This window comes from Onychomys torridus, chromosome 3, assembly GCF_903995425.1.
Source record: "Onychomys torridus chromosome 3, mOncTor1.1, whole genome shotgun sequence".
Classification (NCBI taxonomy): domain Eukaryota; kingdom Metazoa; phylum Chordata; class Mammalia; order Rodentia; family Cricetidae; genus Onychomys; species Onychomys torridus.
The window spans coordinates 70,168,714-70,190,891 of record NC_050445.1 but is presented as its reverse complement, the minus strand read 5'-3'; the positions used below and the strand labels follow the sequence as shown (position 1 = coordinate 70,190,891).

Below are 22,178 nucleotides of genomic sequence, written 5' to 3'. Positions count from 1 at the left end.
ATTTTTTTTTTGAACAGGTGATGGGAAGGAGATCACCCAGGCTCCCGCTCTCTTCTTTGATCCCAATCTCATGATGGCACTCCACTAGGCTGGAACTCAATGTGGACCACACTGGCAGCCATCCTCCTCCATCTGCCTTCCAAGCACCAGGATTGTGTGTGACCGCACCACACTGGAAACTTCCTTCTCACCCCAGTGCTCTCAGTGTGAGTCAATAGTTGGTGGAGAAAACAAAACCTTGACTGCATTTTCGGAGAGGAAAACAGTTTTAATCTCTCACATTTCTCACACCTATCACTAGATTATATTGCAAGCCATTCATCTGATCCCCAGGATGACAGCTTTAGGAAGTTTATGAAGAAATCTGGACAGCATCATTCATGGAGTCTGTGGGGAAAGGGGCTGGCCAGAGAAACCGACCCTGACCCTGGAGCCCAGAATTAGGGAAGGATGGCTCAGAGAAAGCCAGTGAGAGAAACACAGTCTAGCTCACATCAGAGCAGAGCCATCTCTGCCACTGTCCAACTGACTTGTGAAATCAACCAATCACAGAGCAGGACAGCAGAATCCTGGCCCTAGGGCCCAGGACCAGGGAAAGAAACACAGCCTGTGTTTGGGACCTGAGCCAGAGAAAAGAACACTTTATCCCCAAACCCAGAACCCAGGAAATATGCCCTGACTCTGAAACTAGTACTAAAATAACACTCTTGGCCCCTAGAATCAGAGTCAGTGAAAGAAATGTGCCCTGGCCTCAGAGGTAGTGTCAAAAAGCCAAGAAAGGCCAGCGAAAGAAACACAGTTTGGCACTGAAATCAGGGCCATCTCTGCCCCTTGCTCACAAAACTGGCCAATCCCTGGGCAGAAAATAAACTAACCAATCACAGTTGACTCTGTCCCCTAGACACCCTATATAAACCGCCCTGCCGGGTCAGTTGTGAGCTGTTCTGTCCTCCCTGGTAGAGGCAGCTACTCTCCTGGACTCCTCCTTCCCAAATAAACCTTTCTCAAAAGAGTACTGAGTGAAGACCTTCATTGACTGCTGAGCAGAAGAACCTTGCTGGGACATCCCACAGTGGACTGAGCAAGAGAGAGCTGATAACACCACACCAGAGATTGTGGCTCTCCAGGAGAGGAGCAGGATTGCTGTGTCCTGCAGGGAGAGCATGCCCCATCACACCAGGTGTACCCTGACTTTCCCAAAAAGTCAGGATACCCTTCCTTGCTGAAGCAATTCCAGGCCTGACTCTCCCGAGAAGTCAGAAAAATTTCCTTTCCAAGGTTGGGCTGTTTCTTCACAGTCCCAGCCATCACAGCTGTGCTAAACAGCTCCAGGTGTCCGGGACACCTTCAGGGCAGAGCTCTTGTTCTGAGTAGCTTGAGGTGTCCGGGACACCTCGCTCTCCAGGGCTGAACTGTCTCCTTGCAGTTTCAGCCATCAATTTACTAACATTTTGGAGCCGAAACCCGGGACACCAACCCCAGAGTTTTTGCAATTTACTTACATTTGGTGCCAAAACCTGGGGCACCAAACCCAGAGTTTTTGCAGTTTACTTATAGAGTCTCATTTCATCAATGTAGAAAGGCTGCTGGAACTAGATCTTTTCTCCAGCCAATACAGTATGAACAGAAGGCCAAGACTAAGAACTGAAAGGTTTTGTCTGTCCAAAACACCAATCAATGCCTTACTTCTGCCAACATTTTGGTAATTTTCATTGTTATCAAAATATTAACTCTCTCAACAGAGTCATAATTACTATGTTTGGTAGATTTCAAGATGTTTTATTTGTGTGATTTGTCTAAGCAAAATCTATTTTCATTCTGATAATTTTCTCTTGAGGAATGATGATGAACTCCAAGATGGTGGGAAAGGGGAACAAACAAACTACTTTTTGTTTTTAGTTAGTTAGTTTGTTTTTTGGGGGTTAGCCACGGCCCACAGAGTAAAGAAAATGGTACCCTACAGCACCTAAAGGTAGCACACAAGAGAGTGTTCAGCCCCTGAAGACACTCAAGAATGAAGTCCAGGACCCACAACACACATGTTCCCAGGAAACTCTGGTTCCAGGGCAAGATCATGTGCAAATGACAAGTGTTCTGAATGAAGAAGCCAGCGAACACAGACCCCTGGAGTGGCCCACGGCCAGTACAGGAGGAGGGTAGATCTCTGTGCACAGAACCTGTTTAGTGGCAACGTGTCCCACTGCAACCCTAGGCTCAGGGTTTGTTGTTGTTGTTATTTGCTTGTTTTACTTTGTACTAGTGTATTACCACGAGGCCCAGAATGGCCTCGGACTAATGGCAATTCTCTTGCCTCTAACTCTTGAGTGATGAGCATACAGGCATGGGCCACTGCGACCAGCATTAATCTTACCCTTTCTATTAGCCACTCATAGATAATCACTCAACATCAAACCTGTCTCCCCTTCAGGTAGAGACACTGACTTTCCCACCACACACAGCTGTAATGAAGGTGTTCAAAGTGACGCTTGTGAGAGAATGTTAAGGCTGGTGCTGTAGGAACCATCAGTTTACACTAACCATCTGCTTTCCCCCCTGTTTTCATTAAACAATGGTGTTTACACCCACAAGAACAGATATGTCCATGAACACAATCTACACCTTACCATTTGAATGTGTGTGCATTACAAATCAAATGTCTATGTGTAGATTCAGACATACTTAAATACCTATACAGAGTGAGGTGGTGAGAGCTTTGGCTTGGACTTGCTTCCTGTCCACACCTCTACATCTGCAAAACTGAAGGGTCTGGCTCAGCAGTCAGAGTTCTTGCTCTGAAAGCACAAGGACCTCAGTTCTAATATGCAGCATCTATATAAGAAGCCTGTCACTCCAGTGTGTGGAGGCAGAGGCAGGCAGATCCTAGGAGTTCACTGGCCAACCCCTCTAAGCAAAATGATGGGACCACCTATCAGCAACTAGGCAGAAAGCAATAAAGGAGCACACTCAATGTGCTTCTATGGTCTTGCACACTTGGAACTCATGTGTGTATGCGTGGGCACACATACACATGGTAGCATTATCAACTGCCTTACAGGATGACTGTGAAGTATGTAGTGTGATTGTCACACAGTCTCAATTTTCACTACACATTAGAACCACAAAATAAAGAATTACTGCCACCTGGTGGCAACTAACTTTAACAATAAAAAATAATGGGTTGGGGGCAAGTATGGGCAAAGAGACTGATCGTGAATCACTTCTATCCTCTGCCTTAAACTCTTATCTATAAAATAGCGACATTTGTTCTATCAATGACACCAGGATATGTAGTCAAGATGAAATGCATCTGGGAAAATTTGGAAGATCTTTATAACAAGTTCTGTCTGGAAGCTGAAAGTTTTACATGATCTACCTCATTTTCAAGTCCTAGGCATTGTCAACACAGTAAAGCGTTCTGCAGAGGTTGAAAATTTCAGTTGTGACACAGTAAATGTGATCATTCAAGCAAGGCATGTCTACAAGCAGCCCTTGTGTTAGCTGAAAGCCACTTAGCTCACCTTTCCAGCAGCTTCCAGTTCTTTTTTATCTCTCTTGGCATTTCCAGCCAACATTTTCATTTCAACAATTCCCGATACAGCAATGAATGGAACCACCGACAGCAGCAAAAGTGTCAATTGCCAACCGTAGATAAACGATATAAAGACACCGGTTCCAAGGTTGGCTGTGTTCTGTGCAATTAAAGCCAGCCTGGTTCCCGTGGCCTTTGAGAGAAAGAGTAAGGCAGCTGGGTGACGTTCCAACCGTGGGTTCCTGTCTTAGTCTTCCTACTCAGAATGGGAAGAGTCTCACTCTCTCGGTAACTCCACACTTGTACCTAACTCATAAGGCTCAACAGATTTCACTCTCATCCCTCCAGCCCATGGGCTCACCGACTGTATGGATAAGCTGTGAGGTCACACACCTTTCGAAAGGGGAACCTAACCCCAATCCCAGTAATTTAAATAAAATTTTGGTTCAATTGTTCAGGCAGAAGTGTACACTCTTCTAGAAACCATGTTACCAAGTATTCACCTCCTATAAGACCATTAACCACAAAACATACTAAGGTTGAATTAGTTGTTTGTACAGTTCAGAAAACCAGGACCACTGTCATGGACATTGCTGTCACCTCTCTGGTGTGCCCCTTCTTTTTTGTGTGAACTTCACAGGGTAGGGAAGCTGGCCAGGAAACAGCCTTCTCTTGAGACAGCAATTGGCTCAAGCTTGCGTGTGAGACTTATGAGCTAGAACTAGCGTTACGGAAAGGGCTTTCATTTGATGGATGAGGTACACATATACATCCTTTCCATAGATGGGAAACAAAGACGCTTCTAGTTCTAATTGCTATCAATTGCCAACCAGGAAATGAGCCTCATAAAGCCAATGCTGAGGAGACAACTCAGCAAACAGAGACATGGGTCTCTGATGACATTTCTGAGCCAGTGGATCAATCTACTCTGATGTCTGAACTTTCCCCTTGCTGTTCAGGTCAGTTTCAACTGGATGTTCTGATATTTCCAACTGAAAGTTCTTTAAAAAATTTTTAGGGCTCTGTACATTTCAGGCAAGCTGTCCACCACTGAGATATCCCCCACACCCCTGCTGAAAGCATCTCAGTAGATGGAGCAAGCATGCTTGCTTTATTAAGGAACAGACCAGCAGAATGCAGCCTACATACTCCTTGAACTTGAGCAGCATCTGTGGCGAGTCTTGTAGAAAGTGCTCCAGTACTGTTTCTGTAATCATCAAACCAGCTCATGTCCTGTGGGATTAAACACCTTTAAATTAGCCCACAATGAAAACCAACAGAAATAAAATGACCTCTCAGCTTCAGTGAGGAGAAATAGCCACACTCAACATGGCTATTAAAATTCAGGGGAGACCTTCTGCACACAGTGGTGGTCCAGGTGCAACCTTGAGAACCCCACTCCATTATGCACTAGGCCACATGTCCTGACTGCCCCCCATAATAGGAAGGGACTCTAGTCAGAGGTAAGGAACAGATTCACCTGTCAGCTCCACCTAAGGCTGGACTCCTGTGGATGTTCCATCTACCAAGTTGTCACAACTTGCACTGTGGACACCTCTGCCTTGTAGGGTGCTCTTTCTCATTAAGAGACAGGCCTTCCTTATAAATTGTAAACAAGGAAATTAAATGTTGGCTTTTTACTATACTTTTGATTTATGTTGTCTAAACAAGGATTTTAAGAGTATCTTAGATGTGACATGAATTATACATATGTGTGTGTGTGTGTGTATAAAATCTTTTACTTTCATATAAAGTTATTTCCCCAAATAGCAAGAGTTTGAAAGGTCCCCAAAAGAACTCATCAATTCAGATTGCTCAAAATATGATGCCTGTTGTGTGCCCAGTGATGTTGTGTGAGCAGGGATGTGACCAATTCAAGTCAACTGGCTCCAGGATCTTTTCTCTGAAGATGAACATAAGTTTTCCTGTTTCCACACACCCCATCCCAGAATGTGAACTTACGTAATAAGTCACGTTTTGATGAATTAACAAGTGAATCAATGTGAAAACAGAGATCAAAGCAAAACATAGCCCAACTTCTAGCATTTGGGAAAGCCTGTTTAGAAGGTCCACTGTGGCACACGAACACGGGTGCTACCAAGCACCTCCTTTGAACAAAGGCACCCTACAGACACCAAAGACTGACCAATGTATGCTCAGAATCTAGGGAAATGAGAGTGTCCACATGGAGACAGACGTTTGCAGAATAAGCCAAAACACTCTTGAAAAGCCTGCTCCCATGGAGACCCTGGGAGGTCATTGGCTATTGCAGGACTAGGGTAACTTGTAGGACCCCGGTCATCCTTAGCATGCCAACTGCAGCAGGCAGTCTTCCATCCAAGCACCAGGTGCCATGTCCAGGCACTCACCTGTCGTAGCATCGCTTTAAAGGCCATGGACCGCAGCCTTGTGGTGAGGATCTCGCCAGCTTTCCCAAATGTAAAGCCCTGCGGGAGAGAAAAAGGCTCAGGTTCCTTTTGATTCTCATCACCGTCCTGACCCAACCACATGTGTTCACATTGATTTTACATTATCTATATGTTGATCGACTATTCAAATAACAAAGGCCAACTTAAAATGCAGGCGCTGCTGAGTCAATGGTGTGTGTTGGAACTGTAACACTGAAAACCTGTAAGTGTCCCATTTCAGCTTCTCTCTTATTTCAACAACTTTCGAGGGCAGCATCAGTAACCGAGATACCGTGCTGAACTGGAATGCTTGGCATGTTCCTAACACTTTCAACATAATGAAAACAAGAAACAAAATTCTACAGAGACACACTTGGGCTGCTGTGCTGTAGAAAGAGGACATCCCTCCTCCCACTGGCACAGCCCCACCTGCTCTGGGATTAGCCAACAGTTAGGTTTCACTTCCTCTCCAAGCCTCCTTGCCAGACCATTTCCCTCTCCCTAACAATTGTGTCCAAGCTGGAGAGCAGCCCAGACGTCCAGAGCTGGGCTTGCTTCTGGAGCACGTGGGATGGTTGCGCTCTAGTATGCCGTGAGTGCTGGGGCAGGCCGTGGCAGGCACTTGTGAGTGTACACTGTTAAACTCTTGACTAAGCCAGGAATGGCTGTGCAGGATGCAGCAGCCTCGTGGGTTCCTTATGTAGGACAGGCCCGTCCTCACCTGCTCCTACAGCTTCCAGAATTCCACTCCCAATGAACCCGGGCTTAGAGGAGCATCAGTCCTCCAAGGCCCTTCTAACAAGGCAATGATTTCCAGATAAAAATCTCATCTTACTGTTGCCTCTGGCTCCATAATGAAAAAGGAGAAGCACACTGGACATGACTAGTTACATTCTGCTGGCACTCTGGATTGTCTTTGAGAAGCCTGTCATGCCCACTGAACTGAGCATAGCTTGGGGAAAGCTTAATTAGGTAGAAAAGAAAAACAGGCACCAAATTCTTGTTTATTTGTTTGAGTCAGGACCTCACTGTGTAGTCCAGGCCAACCTCTAATTTGTGATTCTTCTGTCTCAGCTTCCTGTGTGCTGGGATTATAGATATGTACCACCTGCCTGGTTTGACTAGCTTTTTCTGGCCAGGTCTATATTGTAGGAATGTAAATGTATGTTCTAATAGTTCATCAATTAGAAAGGAAAAGAACTCAAAGTTATTTGATATTGAGAAAAGTAATAACAAAAACAGAGGGTGTTATTCTATTGTTTGCTTTCAGTTTGCAGCAAATGAGCCCAAGTCTTTGGCTGCGGTAATGACTTTTTGCCAAAGACACACTTGTAGCTTGCACACTTGCAGCTTCCTGGTGAGGGAGTGTGCCTCCTAATGCGTCTTGCCCCCACTGGCTCTTCAACTCATTTTAGTGTGAGGATCTGGAAGTTTGGTTAGGTCTTTATTAATTTTCAATTTACCAACTTGAAAAGCAACCGTCCCTGCTTACCTGAAGGAAGAAAGTGAAGAAAGAAAGGACTCCCAGGCCCAGGAAGAGCAGTGAGAACATGTTACACTTCTGCTGTTTTACAGCATCATCCCCGGGGCCAAAGATCTGGAGGAGAGCATCAAAACACCCACGTAAAATGGCTGGATCCAACTTCTCACTCCTGCCCTAGACAATGGCTTGAAGGTCACATCTGTGAAAGTAGCTTTTGAATATGTGGCGTTTCCAAATTGCAGTAAAATACAACTAGCCTAAGACTGACCATTTTAACCATTACTAAATGTATAGTTCAGTGGTGTTACATATATGCCTATTGTGATATAGTGTTTCTTCCCCTTCATTGCCAGCATGTTTTGTAGTGGGTAGACATTCCAGCTTTGACCTGGAAGTTCCAACCCCCATTGAGGCTTCGGTAATGGTCATGTCTACAAGGTGGGGCTGAGAGAGGACGCGGAAGACCTGAGTTCTGGATGCCGGGGCTCTCTTGGTTCCTGGACCCTGGATGCTGGAGGTAGACTGAGCAGAGTTCTCCAGAAAATACCGCCGGACTGCGCCTTTCCCAGACCCTGCAACCTACTGATCTCTTTACTTGTAAGTTACACCACAAAATAAACCTCCCTTTTAACTACATGGAGTGGCCTTAATAATTTCATCAATAATGTTTCATGATCCCAATGAACAATTCCTTGTTCTTCTTCCACGTAGGCCCTGGAGCCATCTGTGACTTTGGAGATTATGGGTCATAGGTAGGTTGAGCACAGCAGTGAGCTGTGAGATGCCCCTTCCTCTTCCTCTGTCCCCCTAGCCCCAGTCCTCAACCTTCCCCTTCTGGAGCTTACTTGGACCAGCCTTCTCCTCTCCCTTGTCCCCATGCTCGGCTTTAAAAACACTTATTAGTATTTGACACATTATAAAGCTGTATTTTTATTTGTGTGTTGTGTGTGTGATCCCAAAAGAAGGTGGCTGTCATAGGCACAACTTAGTTTATTTTGTGAACTGTCTTTCTAGTACTTGGATCCTAAGAAATGTGCCTGCGAGCCATGCATCTCACAAACTGCAAGAAAGCCAAGGATTGCTTTATACTGAAATTTAGTAAGATTCAGAGGGTCCTTTCTGATTTTTTTGTTGTTTGTTTGTGGCCTTAATGTAGATCAGTGCCCAACATCATGAGACTAATACATTTCAGCATGTTGGAGGACAAATTTTTCTTATCCAACAAGTCCCCCCAATAACAGAGGGTGGCTAAGGTGTTCACACAACACGAAGACAGACATTTTGGATGACTTTGTACACACACCCCTCAGTGGAGTTGAGGCTGGATTTGATGGTTGGATTTGAACCTGCGACACTCTGAAGTGCCCCTGCATGGTCACCTATGTGCTTCAACCCTCAAATGCTCATTGAAACAGGTTTCTTTTCATAGCTGAAGAACCAACAGTGCAGATGGAAAGTATATGCCTAGTGTCATCCACCAATGTGGAGGCCAGTCTGTGCCTAGAACCTGGGCTCTCAGTGGACTAGGACATGAACTCACCTTCTCCTCCATCCTGACCCCTCCAGGCCTGTATTTCTGTGAGCCAAGCACCAGCCTCTCTCTATGAATAAATGCGAGCTACTGCTTGACACAGGTTTTACCCATGTGATGACAATTAGAGTGTCTTCTCCACTAACTTTATACTTTGTAAGTTCACTAATGTTGTGTCAAGATGCTTCAAAGGCTACTCATTTTCTCTTATAATAAGCTTGACTTTAAAAGGGAGTTAAGGGCTTTGGCTTAGTTTAATTTGAAGCTACTTAGCCCCAGAATTGGTGAGGCTGAGCTGAGCAGTAGCTGATAAGCTGTTTTCGCTCAGGTTGCCATGAGGAGTTTTAAACTTACAGCTATCATCTCTGACAAGATGATGGAGATCGCTGGCTGGAGGGCCCCGTTGACAATGGCACAGACTGTTCCCACCACAAAGTAGGGCCACTCCGTTTGATTCAGTTTCAAGACTTTCAGAAAAGACACTGGTGGCACATTTGCATCCTGGAACATATAAATATCAGAACAAGCTGGTGACACCACCATTTGGTGCTGCAGACACAAAGTGGTAACACTGCCATTTGGTGTCAAAGACAAAGAGGAGGCATGACTATTACCCTCAAGTATTATGCAGACTAAATACAAAAACATCCCATCCTTGACTAGAGAATAAAGGACAGTACCTGCTGATGACACAGGGGTGAGCATGAACCTCACACACAGGTGAAATTTCCATGGTGTGGCTAGCTGTCTCTGGTCTGCAGCTATGATACAGCAGGAACAAAGTTTCAGCTCTGGGTCCTTGTGACAGTCATGGCTGGGCCCATGAGCTGAGCTGTACTTTTCCCATCTGTGTATGATGCTATAGCCCAGCCTCTCTAACAGTGATGCTATCAGATCAAATGAGGCCACAGACATGAACAGATGGGTCCATGTCCTCTCAAATGCAGAACAGCATCATTATCAATAATCAAAGGACATGGGCTTGGCCTCCTTACTCTGCCCAGTACTGCCAAATTAATCACAACCCCTTTCTCATTATCATAAGCTGATGCCAGGACTTACTTAGGACTGCCTCTATTTTCTCTGGACTACAAAGATGAATGTAGTATTTGGGTTTAAGATTAAACATCTCAGCACAAAGGCTATATTTTATCTGTTTTTCCCTGGGAAATCCATTTTAATTGCCATTTGTTTAATTCACTGTCAAATACATTTAAAAATTGGATTTCCTTTTCTTTTGAGAAGCATGCAGCCCATGGTAAGAACCACATATTCTTCAAGGCTAAGAATTTCAAGAGCAAAACTCTAAGGCAAAGGCTTTATTAGAATAGGAAACAACTTACGAGTTCATTGGCATCTACATCTAGCCTGTGTTGATGAGCTCGTGAACTTTTAAGACTTTTTTTCGTAGAATTCCTAAATATGTGCGTTTTCCAGCCATTGGGAGCCATACCACTAGCAGCCTTTTCTTCACTTAGTTCAACTTCAAATTCTTCTGACAGGCTCTGGCTTCCTGATGTCTGTATGATAGATAAGACATTAAATTGTGTGTGTGTGTGTGTGTGTGTGTGTGTGTGTGTGTGTGTGTGTGTGTATCGTGTATGCATATCCAAATGAATAAAATCTACAAGTTTAGAATAATAAAGCAACTCTGCATATTAAGTTGAGTTAAAACCAGGTTGAGGTTTGAGAGCAAAGAAACATCAGTAAATTGCGTATCCAGTGAACCCTCAGGGTCACCATGGTTCCATCCTCCATCTCTACAAATGGACCAGCAAGGAACTGGGAGAACAAGACAAAACTCAAAAGCAGACATGGTGAGGGAACCAAGGGAGAAACACTCTCCAGCCCTGAGAGCCCCAGAACTGGCAGACACAGCAGAGGCAACGGCAGTGTAAGCCCTATTCACTTAACAGGGGATAACAGCAAGGCCCAATTTGGTGAAATTTGGCAGCACTATTGCCAAGTAGTTCCATATTATTTTCATTTAATCACTGTGGGCCACCATTTAGTTTGAAAATGTACACGTTTTCTTGAGAAAGAAGGTCAAGAGGATATGATACAAAGAGATTAGAGCAATCTGATCGTATCCCAGCCAAAGTCCTTGTAGCAGTGTGAGGTCATTCTTATGGGTGAAAGTGAAGTGGGACAGGTAAGGACACAAGGTCATTTAATTGAGACTCCCACATGTCATCACATCACCTTGCTAATAATCAAGTCACAATGAAAACTAAAATAGATTTCAAACACCATTACTGTCTGCTTCTCTCCCAATTGCTGTGTGGTACAAGAGCTGGACAAGAGCAAATTAAGAGAGGAAGAATGGCTTGACTGGGCTGACAATCTCAGGTTACAGTCCACCCCGCCAAAGCTGGGGAAGCAGCTACAGTGCACCCACAGTCAGGAAGCAGAGAGTAATAACTCAATGACACTTCGGAGTCCGGGATCATCTGCCCAGGGAACGGTTCCACCCACAGTTAAGATGGGTCTTCCCATGTCATTAATGAAATCAAGATGGCATGCTTCAGAGGCCCATTTCCTTGTGGGTCGAGATTCTGTCAAGGTGACAACATTACCCATTATAATTACATATATTTTAATAGAGAAAGTGATAAAGAGGGTTCATATAAAACTGAATTATAAAACTATCTGCCATTTCACTCTTTGGGGGATAAAAAAATTTCAGTAACTACTCTGTGTCAAGTTCTTTAAAAAAACAATAACAGCTCAATGAGATATGATCCAAATAATAATCCATCCTTTAAAAAACAAACTTAGGTCTTTAGAAGATGAGCATGTTACTGGCTGAGCTACCATCCCCAGACACCGGTGCACTTTTTCAAAACATGTATCTAATCACCATGATTGGTAAGTGTGATTGGCATATTGGTTACCTAAACATGATCATCTTTATTGGAGAGATTCTAAGTCCTCTCTCCTTGTGCTAGGAACATAGTGGTAGAATGTTTACCTCACATAAGGCCCTGATTTCAGGCCTCACAACTGAAAAGGAAATGATCTCTCCCAGCTATTGTGACATGTATGATTCACTGCTGTCAATCATCGCTACCCTACTGTGCTCTAGAACATTGGCTATTTCTCCCCTCTGTCTGCATCTTCTGAACCTTTCAATCATCTCTCTGACATTCCCTGTCACTCCTCAGTCTCTACAAACCATCATTCTATTTTCTTCTTCTATAAGAGCAACATCCGAGCTCTCATATTTTAGTGCCAAGTACTTCGATGTATGGCAATGACTCACAATAGGTTTGCTAATCCAAATGTGGGACTGATGCTCAGCAGAGCTGGGAATTGTCAGGAAACTGAGGGAATTGTTAGCATTGCTGTAATTTGTGCTAGTACTGCAAGGTTTAAATAGAAAACAAAAAACTGAAACAAGCTAAGTGTTCAACTTTACAGAAACTAATAGTTTCATACATTTCTTATAACTACTGCTGAGTAACTGAAACAGTAATATTTCATTATGCATATCTGGAATGTCAAGGGGAAAATCTGAAATACACATGTATGAGCTTATTATAATGCTAAAGCCAATACATGTAGTTTAAAATTTATGAACTATAGTCATCGGGAAGATTTAGGTTACTTATTCTGCAAGGTTGCTAAGTGATAGTGCACAGTATGAGACAAACCAACAATGTTTTGTGACTAGAGCAAGCAATTTTTAAAACCAACTATTCACTTCCTAAAGCTATGGATGCCGCCACTTGCTTCATCAAGTTTGTCTACAAAGTATTTGTAAATTGTACCCCTTCCTCAAATACTGAAGATCCCTTCTCAGTCCACTGGGAAGGATCTGTTAGTTTGCACACATGCCCCAGACAATCAATAATCATTGCCCTAATGAATACTTTAACTGTGAATTTTGCATTTGCATATCAGGTTCTGAATTAAGCCTCCAGTTTTACCTAATTTTAATGCCTCATCCTGGTCATTATTTCCTTGTATGAAGTTTAGCTGTAATCTATTTTAATGATTTAAAGACTACCATATCAGCAACCCATACAGCAGAGAAGAGCCACCCTTGACAGCCGATACCTGCATGTTAACAAGTTTGAAGTAAACCCCTTCCTTCTTCATCAGCTCGCTATGGCTTCCTTGTTCCACAATGACTCCATCTTCAAAGCCAGCAATGACGTCAGCGTTGCGAACTGTCGACAAGCGGTGAGCTATCACGATCGTGGTTCGGCCTTCTCTGGCCTAGTGGGGAAAGGGACAAATCTGTGGTACACTGAGATTACAGTACAAACACCCTGTCAATCAGCAGGACCATCAAGCCTCAGGTCGATGCTGTCTGATGTAGATGAGAGAGACATCTTGTATTATTTCGGTGTGTGTAAAGTGTAGGCACCACTCTTTTTATAAAAGATAAAAGTCACATTTGAGTTCCAGACTTGGCCGGGGCCAGCCAACCCTTTCCATATGAGGGCAGATCACTCTGGAAGCCCATGGTGGTATCTGATACTCAGGAAAGTTAAGAATTTGCCCTGATAAGGGTCTTCACATTTGTCAGATGGGCCCTACCTCTGAGCTGTATGGTGCACTGGACACTCCAGCAGAAACATTTTAGGGAGGTCATTATAAAGTCACAGCTTTCTCCAAAGTCTAATGTTAACGTAATTCATATGTATATGCACATATAAATACATATATATTCACATGTTTATTTATATCTATTTCATATATATTTCAATGGATTTGTCTTTTTACTGATTTAACAAAATTAATAAATCCACAAAAAATAGCTTAAAATTTAGGATAAAGTACAGTACACCAAAGAAAAGAACACTATGCTACCACTAAAAATTGTTATAGAAAAATACTTGGAAGTTATACATATTTAAAATTAATTTCTTCACATAATTTAGCTTAAGTGTTTTTGTCAAACAAAATCATATGCAAGAAAGCAAAACTATCGGGTTCCTCCTACAAGCCTGTATCCAGGTTCACTGCCCCATGGTGGATGCCAGCCAAGATCCTTGACCTTTCTCTGCAGAAAATACAGCAGGCCAGGAGAATCAATAAATCCCAAGAGATGACCCTATTCACCCTACGGGTTTGTTGCTCAACCTAGATTCCCAAAGAACCGACAAAAATTTGCAAAACATTCCAATTTGCTTCTTGCTCCAACCCTGGGTATTTATTCCCCCACACTGACCTTATCCAGAGCGGCTTGTACCTCTGCTTCACTTTCAGTGTCCAAGGCTGAGGTGGCCTCGTCTAGCAGTAGGATCTTGGGGTTGCGGACCAGGGCCCGGGCAATAGCGATTCTCTGTTTCTGCCCACCACTCAGCTGTGCCCCTCTCTCACCAACAAGGGTGTCGAATTTCTAAACAACAACAACAACAACAACAACAACAAAAAACCAGAAAAGCTCTGAAACATACTCATTCAATCAATTTTACAGTGTTGGGCAGGGCCTTGAGTATCTAGGCAAGCTGTCCACCACTGAGCTTTATGTCAGCCTTCTTTGCCTGCATGTATATCTGTGTGAGGGTGTTGGATCCCCTGGAACAGGAGTTACAGACAGTTGTGAGCTGCCATGTGGGTGCTGGGAATTGAGCCTGGGTCCTCTCGAAGAGCAGCCAGTGTTCTTAACTACTGAGCCATCTCTCCAGCCCATGTCAGCCTTCTTAAAATGTTTTAAATACCAAAGTATAGATGAAGACAACTAAAGCTTTGACTGTCATATGTATCATAAATTACAATAAATGAACACTGAATTGTAAAAATTACTAACACATATCCTATATGTTTTTATATCATTTACATACAAAATATAGTCTGTCACCTTTAACTGAATAATTCAAGGGATTTACCAAGCCAGGTTGAACAATATTGTGACACAAACTTTAGCTTAGCCTTCAAAGCAAGAACTCGGTCCCTCATGTTTCAGTTGAAGGGAGGCTTTACCTGTGGTAATTTCATGATGAACTCATAAGCGTTGGCTTCTTTGACGGCTTTCTTTATCTCATCCATGGTTACATTTCCACGGCCATAGCGAATGTTCTCAGCAATCGTGGTAGAAAACAGTACTGGCTCCTGACTCACCACTCCAATGATTTCCCGCAGATACCTGACGTTGAAGTCCCGGATGTCCAGCCCATCAATGCTAATCTGAAAGGAAGAAAGATTCCCTATTTGGTGTTTTAAACAACACAGTTCCTAAAGCACAAGGGCTCCTTACTGTGAGAAAGTCTTAGTATTGAATTCACTCAAAAGTTAGATATAACAATAAACAGTAATGTGCAGGAACAAAATAAAGCATCCATACTTTCTCCTGATATTTTCATATATAGAGATTTTTTCCAAGAATGGATTATTAGTTATTCCCCATAGGAAATTTGGGTATATAGGTATTTGTCATACTGCTGAACAAATCAGCCCAAGGCCTTCTACATGTGCAGGCAAAGGCCCTCCCTCTGCATCAAAGGTCCAGCCAGGAATGGTTTAGGCATGGCACTGTTTTTAATTACCAATGATAAATTTAAGTTAAAATGCCCCCTTACCTAACTAGCCAACATATATTTATGTGGTATTTTGGCATTTTGCTATGCTTAACACACCATAATTTACTTTATCATTTCTTAACTTTTGAACATTTCTTTATTCAAAAGTTGTTATAAAAGCAAAGAATTACTAAGCTGAGAAGAATGATTTTTTTCTTTCTTAATAGCAATTGCTTTACTGTTGTCTGCCTGGCATTTATTCCTTGACGAATAAAAGCTAAATAAACAACTCTTTGTAAGTAATTTAATAATGGGCAGCATTAGCAGAAATATATAATACATCTGTGTGTCTCATTATACCTTACTAGTACTGGGACCCATTGCTGACCATTTTTTAATTATTGGTTCTTTAGCAATTTAATATATATGCATGTATACAACGCATTCTGTTTATTTTCACTCCTAATCCTCTCTTATCTTCCTCCCATCCCTGTCAACTCTCCCTCCTCCCTACGAGTCTTTTCTTCAGTTCACGTCTTTTTGTTGTGTGTTTTGACCCACTGAGGTTAACCAAGGCCATCTATGTGCCTATGGAACTACCTATTAGAGCCTGGAGGGCTCATGGGGGCAGGAGTATACAAGTAAAGAAATGATTGTCCTTCTCCCAGAATCCACCACAGCTAATAATTTAAATTGACCATTTCTCAAAAATATTGTGTAAATCTGTATTTATCTTCTTTTTTAAAGCTAGTTTAAGAATTTCATACATTATATTTTGATATATTCACCCCCTTGCCCCAACTTTTCCAAGATCTACCTCCCCTTCCATATCCACAAACTCTCATATATAAAAAACAATATATATATATATATATATACTCTGTTGACTATATACTCTTGGATGTGGTCATGCACTATAGTGTGGTAGACCTACCAGGGTCCCTAAAGAAAATAGCTCTCTATACTTACTTTCAAATCATTTGTTTGTTCATATCCTAAAATGAGCAGGGTTGCTGTTCATAGATTCACCTTAATTTTTTTAAAATACTAAACTGTTAAGTGATATAAGAGTGCCCAGCACACTGTAGATAGTTCCATTCCCTGAGAAGGTAGTCATGGGCTATAGAATGTAGTTCAGCATGATCCAGAGAGAGCCAGCAAGCAAACTTACTTCCTCCATGACCTCTGCTCCAAGATCCTGCATGAGTTCCTGTCCTGACTTAATGATGACCTGGTAACCCCTAAGTATAAACCAAATAAACCTTTTCCTACCCTCAGTTGCTTTTAGCCATGGTGTTTGCCAAGACAAAAGAAAGAGAGCTCAGACCTTTGCAAACTTGTGTTTCATAATTGTTGACTAACATTTTAATATTGAGAAACTTAAGCCGGGACAACTGAAGAGGAATATAAACTGAGTTAGTGTTGTCAACTTAGGGTTGCAATAGTTCTGGTCATCATTCCCTACAAGAGAATATCCCTCTTAGGAAATATATTCTCAAGTACATCATATCCGATAATTCAGCATACATACACAAAAAAGGAGAATAAAGTAAGTGGGTCAAAATAAAGATAATTAGTAGATCTAGGTGAAGGATATGTATGTTGCCTGCCAAATAGAATAGTCTAACCTGTTTTTACCCTCCATGTTCCATTAAGAGATTCAGAGTTCTCTCTGCTATGCGCAGAGCTAAAGAAAACAACCGTTTTTGCTGAATTTAATTGCTGTTTTAAGATATTTGTTGCCCAAATTACCAGGCTGTCAAGAATAACCATGTGGAATTTGTTTGGTCAAATCAGACTCACTTGGGAGCAATCGTCTCAGTATTGGGATGACAGAAGAGTCCTGTGTAGCTTCTGTCTTTTTGCCGCTTTCATGGAAAGCATTTGTCCCCCTGCCCCAAAATATGTGTTCTGTCCAGATGTGCTCTTGCCAGGATCAAATGCACACACAGATTTGTTTGTTAAAAAAACAAAACAAACAAAAAACCCACCAATATTTAGGGCCTCTTTATGTCCAGCTTCTGAGCTGGGGCCTGGGTTCTTCCCACTTACCGTACCCTCTGTGGGGTCGTACAGCCTCTGCAGCAGCTGGACAGTGGTGCTTTTCCCACAGCCACTGTTGCCAACCAGGGCCACTGTCTGTCCACTCTGCACCTTCAGGTTGAGACCCTTCAAGATCTGCAAGAGAAGCAAGGCAGAGAACATGTCACAACACAGCTCCAAGGAAGGAATAGCTCAGTTCTGTTTAGAATTGGAAGAAAGGTATCAACCAAGAGCTTAACTCCAACAGGACAAAGTACATAAAAATCCCAGGAATTAGACTACGGTACGATGGGCAGAGATCAACATAAGCTGTGAATTCCAGTACTGCTGACGGTACCTTGATATTAGCCCGCGATGGATAGGAAAAGTGAACACCGCTGAACTCCAAATTCCCTTTGATGCTGTCTGGCTTGTGTCCTCTCTCTGAAAAACTGTCAATTTTAGGATTCTAAATAAAACAAAATTCAGTGACTATTTTATCAAAGAACAAGCAATTGTAATTTTAAGGAATAGGGTTCATCAAATTCTAAAAATAGAACCCAGGGTAGCATAAGCCCCTTCATGTGAGCAAACACACAGTGAAGGTGTGGTGTGCATGTGTGCATGTGGGTGTGCACATGCATGTCGCCTATTTGTATATGTGTATGTGTACGTGTATATGTGTGTACATGTATGTGCATGTGCTTGTGTGTATTGTGGTAAATGTGTGAGCATGTGTGTGTATTGCGTACATGTATGTATAAATGTGGGTGCAATTTATGAAACCTTTCTTTCCTGAAAAGTGTATAGGGAATATTCATTTTATTTTATGCAATACTTCACTTCCAGTTTTTGGCATATATTTTTAGATCTTTCTAAGTGGTCAGACATGCACATTTATACAAATAACAACATATTTGGTACATCCAAGTATTTCTGCCTTTATTGAAACGTATTTCTTCCTAAATAATAAATAGAACAGAATGGGTCAAGAAGACCAATTGAATGATGAGCATAGTATTATTTAGGAACTATATAAACTTTCAATACATTTAGAATTCAAAATGAGATCTAATTCTCTAATTTTAGTTATCAACTTTAACTGTGTAAATGCAATTATATACTTTAGTATGTAAAGATTTTCCATTTTTGATGTACTAATTTCAATTTATTTAATATAGTTGATTTAAGGTCAAAATGGACAATTCAGTGAGAAAAAAAAAAAACCTCATAGCAAAACTCACTGTTAATTTGGTCCTATAAACAATTTATCTCCATACACTCTATTCTACCTAGAAATCATATTTTCCATCTGCTAAATGAAAAAAAGGAGATAAATCAGAAACAAGTCATCTTTATCCTATACTATAGGAATGAACTAATATAGATAGATACACTCAGGTGAGCTTAGTGCTATTATCTCATCAGATAAACGTGTGGAGCCTCTTGTTGCATTTGTTACTATGGAGGGGACAATAGTTTCCCATTGTTACAGTGTATTTACTAATGAACTCAGTAGGCGTGATTCAAAACGTGTAGCCTATAGTCATACTCATCAGCCATAATTATCAACACCACAATGACTCCCTCAGCTTTCAGATAACAAAGGACTCACATTATCAATAATGTCAAAGATCACATAGGCTGCTCCTCTTGCATTGGCGAAGGCGTCAATACAGGGGGCAGCCTGCCCCACACTGAAAGCTCCGATGAGAATGGAGAAGAACACCTGAGCGAGAGGGAGGGAACCGTTAGGGGCAGAACGTCACCGTCCAAGGTATAGCTTGCTTGAAATATAATATACAAAGGAGTGGATTTAGGGTTTATTGAATACTTAGTAACTTTTACTTCATATTGAGAAATAGTATTTGTGCATCTTTATGGCACATTGTGATAGTTTGATACGTGTATATAATTAGTGTGATAACACTTCCATCATGTTATTTAAAAAAATAAACTGCATCAGCAAGGGACAAAATTTATAAAAATCAATATGGCATTTCATTACCTAACTGTTGTTTCAGCATCAAAACAAGTTTTGTTTAGTCTGCCAAACTATTTGTTGCATTTTCCTGATTGTATAATTATTAGTAATAAAGACTTCTGAAACCCATTTCATCAGTGCTGGAGCTAATGCCACCAAAGTATTTTCCCATTAGTGTTATTATTCAGTTATTGGCCATTTTCTCTAAATCTGCAAGGAACTGTACAAATGTTCAATAGCAAACATTACAGATTTTGATCCCATGGAATTCTCCTTTAAAAGGCTATTATAGCTTTATATATGGACATATGAATAAAATTTTATGCAAAATGTTTAACATTTCACTTTGTATTTTAAAAAAGATATCTTCCTGTAGCCCAAGATGGTCTGGAACTCTTTATGTAGCCCAGCATGACCTGGAACTCATAAGAACTCCTATTCTCTGGCCCCAATCTCCAGTGTACTGAGATTAAAAGTGTGCATGGCCATTCCTATTCAATTCACTCATTTATAGGACACAAAATTACTCTGGCTATTCTGTTCTTCAGCACACAAAACAATACATTTTCTCTTGTTTTTTTCAGTGGAGAATAAACTGATATACAAATCCAAGAATATAGTTTCAGGAAACCAGATTAATAGTATACATAATTTAAGAAAAATATAGGAGAAGAGAAATATCTTCTTTCTCTCCAGGCATGGTAAAACTTCTACACATAGCTGATTTTCTCTGAAACAACAGTGATATACGTGTTTACAAAACCCAAATGCATTTAACTATCTCTTATCTCAATATAGATAAGGACCAGTGAGAAAAAAATCTCCACCAAAGTAGATGTTAAGACGTTAATGCAATAGTCTCAGCCCTTCCTTTATGTGGGGGTGGCAGGTTCCCTTTATCTTAGAAGTCACTTTCAGCCCTGTGACACAGGTATTATTGTCCTCATGCCACAAGTGTGGACAAATTCATCACACAAGGTTAATGGCCAAGTCAAGACACAACCCTTCCTTATAAAACGTCAGGAGGAAATAAGGAAGAGAAAAAATGAGAACTGCCACGTGCCAGCCAGAGATGAGGGGGGCTGAGGAGATTCAGCTGTTACTAATGCCCTCAACTTCACCAAGGCCTGGTAATGCCAGTGTGGGGCCCATTGTGAGATTCAAGTTTCCATATGGAGAAAAGGATTAAATTATACTTGGGATTTGCATTTCAGGAAACAAGCAAGAAACAAGTTTTGAAACATTTCTATTTAAATGATTTTGTACTGACCAACTCTAATATGGGAAGATGGTCATAAAATATCACTGGTTTATAGAAAAAAATTACCAAAGATCTACATATTATAGCCTCAGTTTAGGAAGAGAAAAGCATATATATCTGAAAAATACATACCAAAATTCACCATCAAATATACATGAATTCGTAAATTGTAAGTAATCTAAATTTTTCATTTAGTAATTTTTCATTTTAATCTTTAGTATAATTAGAATATATTATTTTCATAATGATGTCATGAGGGTATCTTCATTTTCACATAGACAAATGAACTAACATAAGTTTTCTTTTATATTTTAAGAAGCGAGTACATGTCATGTGAATTGAATGCTCTTTTGAACAATGACCTATCTATAATAATAAATGTATACTGTATCCCCAAGTTAAACTCAACAGAAGAACAAGGGTAATTCCAGTACATACTGTTCCATTTATAAATTCTTTCCATTTTCATTTCCCTTTGTGTGCATATGTATTTCCCCAGTGGTCAAACCACATGCTATTATCTTGTCCCCATTCATCATTAGGACTTGACTTGGATGTTCCAGAAAGCCAGCTCTACCCACACGACAGCAAAGATAAAACCTACAATCACAACTTATTCTTCCAAAAGAAGGAAGAAGGAAAAAGGAAAAAAAGTAGGTAGGGGCTGGATAGATGGCTCAGGGTTAAGAATGCATACTGCTCTTGCAAGGACCACGTTTGGGTCATTGTACCTATGGCAGGTGGCTCACAACTTTCTGTAACTCCAGGTCTAGGGGGATCCTACACCTCCACAGGTATCTGCACTCATATCACACACGCACATGTACACACACATGCACACGCGCGCGCGCACACACACACACACACACACACACACACACACCTTAAAATAATACTAAAAATAAATCTTTAAACAAGAAAGAGAAGATGGGTGGAAAATGAACCCAGATTCCTCATAAACATCAGAGGTGCTACTTACTGTCATTGCATTTCCAATAGTATATTCTTTTGATATAACTAGAGTGGATCCATACCAGAAGGCCAGCGCATAGGATGCATATATTAACAAGAAGGCAATGCCCATGGATATGTTTGCTGAGATAGCCTTTTTAATTCCAATTTTTTTGGCATTTTCTAAATGTTTCTGATACCTACCAGAAAATGAAGAGGGGGAATGTTATGATGAGAATAACAATTTACAGCCTGAACCATAATCACCTTTCATTCAGCAAGGGGTTTAAAGATGAAAGCCATGGAGGTAATAAACTCTTGGGGAGTTCAGCATCCTGGGAACTGGTCCTGTTCAGGATCAGTGCTCACTATAACAGACCTAGACTGCTCCTGACAGGGCCTGCCTCATCTCCCTCAAACTCTACTGCCAACTAGTGCCCCACGGCTTTCCCAGAATTGAAGTCTCACTCCTGGGGTACAAAGACTCTCCCTGTTTTCTTCATGGCCAACATCACCAGTCAGGATTAAGGAAGAAGAAG

At 41.4% G+C, this 22,178-nt stretch overlaps 1 protein-coding gene across 7 annotated transcripts in view; it reads right to left on the bottom strand.

The window, feature by feature from the left end:
• LOC118579506 (phosphatidylcholine translocator ABCB4) overlaps positions 1-22,178 on the bottom strand; it is a 54,632-nt gene that overhangs the window by 14,255 nt on the left and 18,199 nt on the right. For 5 of the 7 annotated variants that reach the window (XM_036180794.1, XM_036180795.1, XM_036180799.1 and 2 more), the window contains 13 exons: positions 21,668-21,839; positions 19,059-19,172; positions 17,802-17,912; positions 17,474-17,599; positions 14,886-15,089; positions 14,131-14,301; positions 13,011-13,172; positions 10,295-10,471; positions 9,306-9,452; positions 7,430-7,534; positions 5,899-5,976; positions 4,679-4,762; positions 3,519-3,722 (listed from right to left, as the gene is read on the bottom strand). In XM_036180794.1, the coding sequence (XP_036036687.1) occupies positions 3,519-3,722; positions 4,679-4,762; positions 5,899-5,976; positions 7,430-7,534; positions 9,306-9,452; positions 10,295-10,471; positions 13,011-13,172; positions 14,131-14,301; positions 14,886-15,089; positions 17,474-17,599; positions 17,802-17,912; positions 19,059-19,172; positions 21,668-21,839 (1,855 nt within the window). The remainder of the gene's footprint in view (positions 1-3,518; positions 3,723-4,678; positions 4,763-5,898; positions 5,977-7,429; positions 7,535-9,305; positions 9,453-10,294; positions 10,472-13,010; positions 13,173-14,130; positions 14,302-14,885; positions 15,090-17,473; positions 17,600-17,801; positions 17,913-19,058; positions 19,173-21,667; positions 21,840-22,178) is intronic. The other 2 variants (XM_036180796.1, XM_036180797.1) reach the window with 2 other exon arrangements.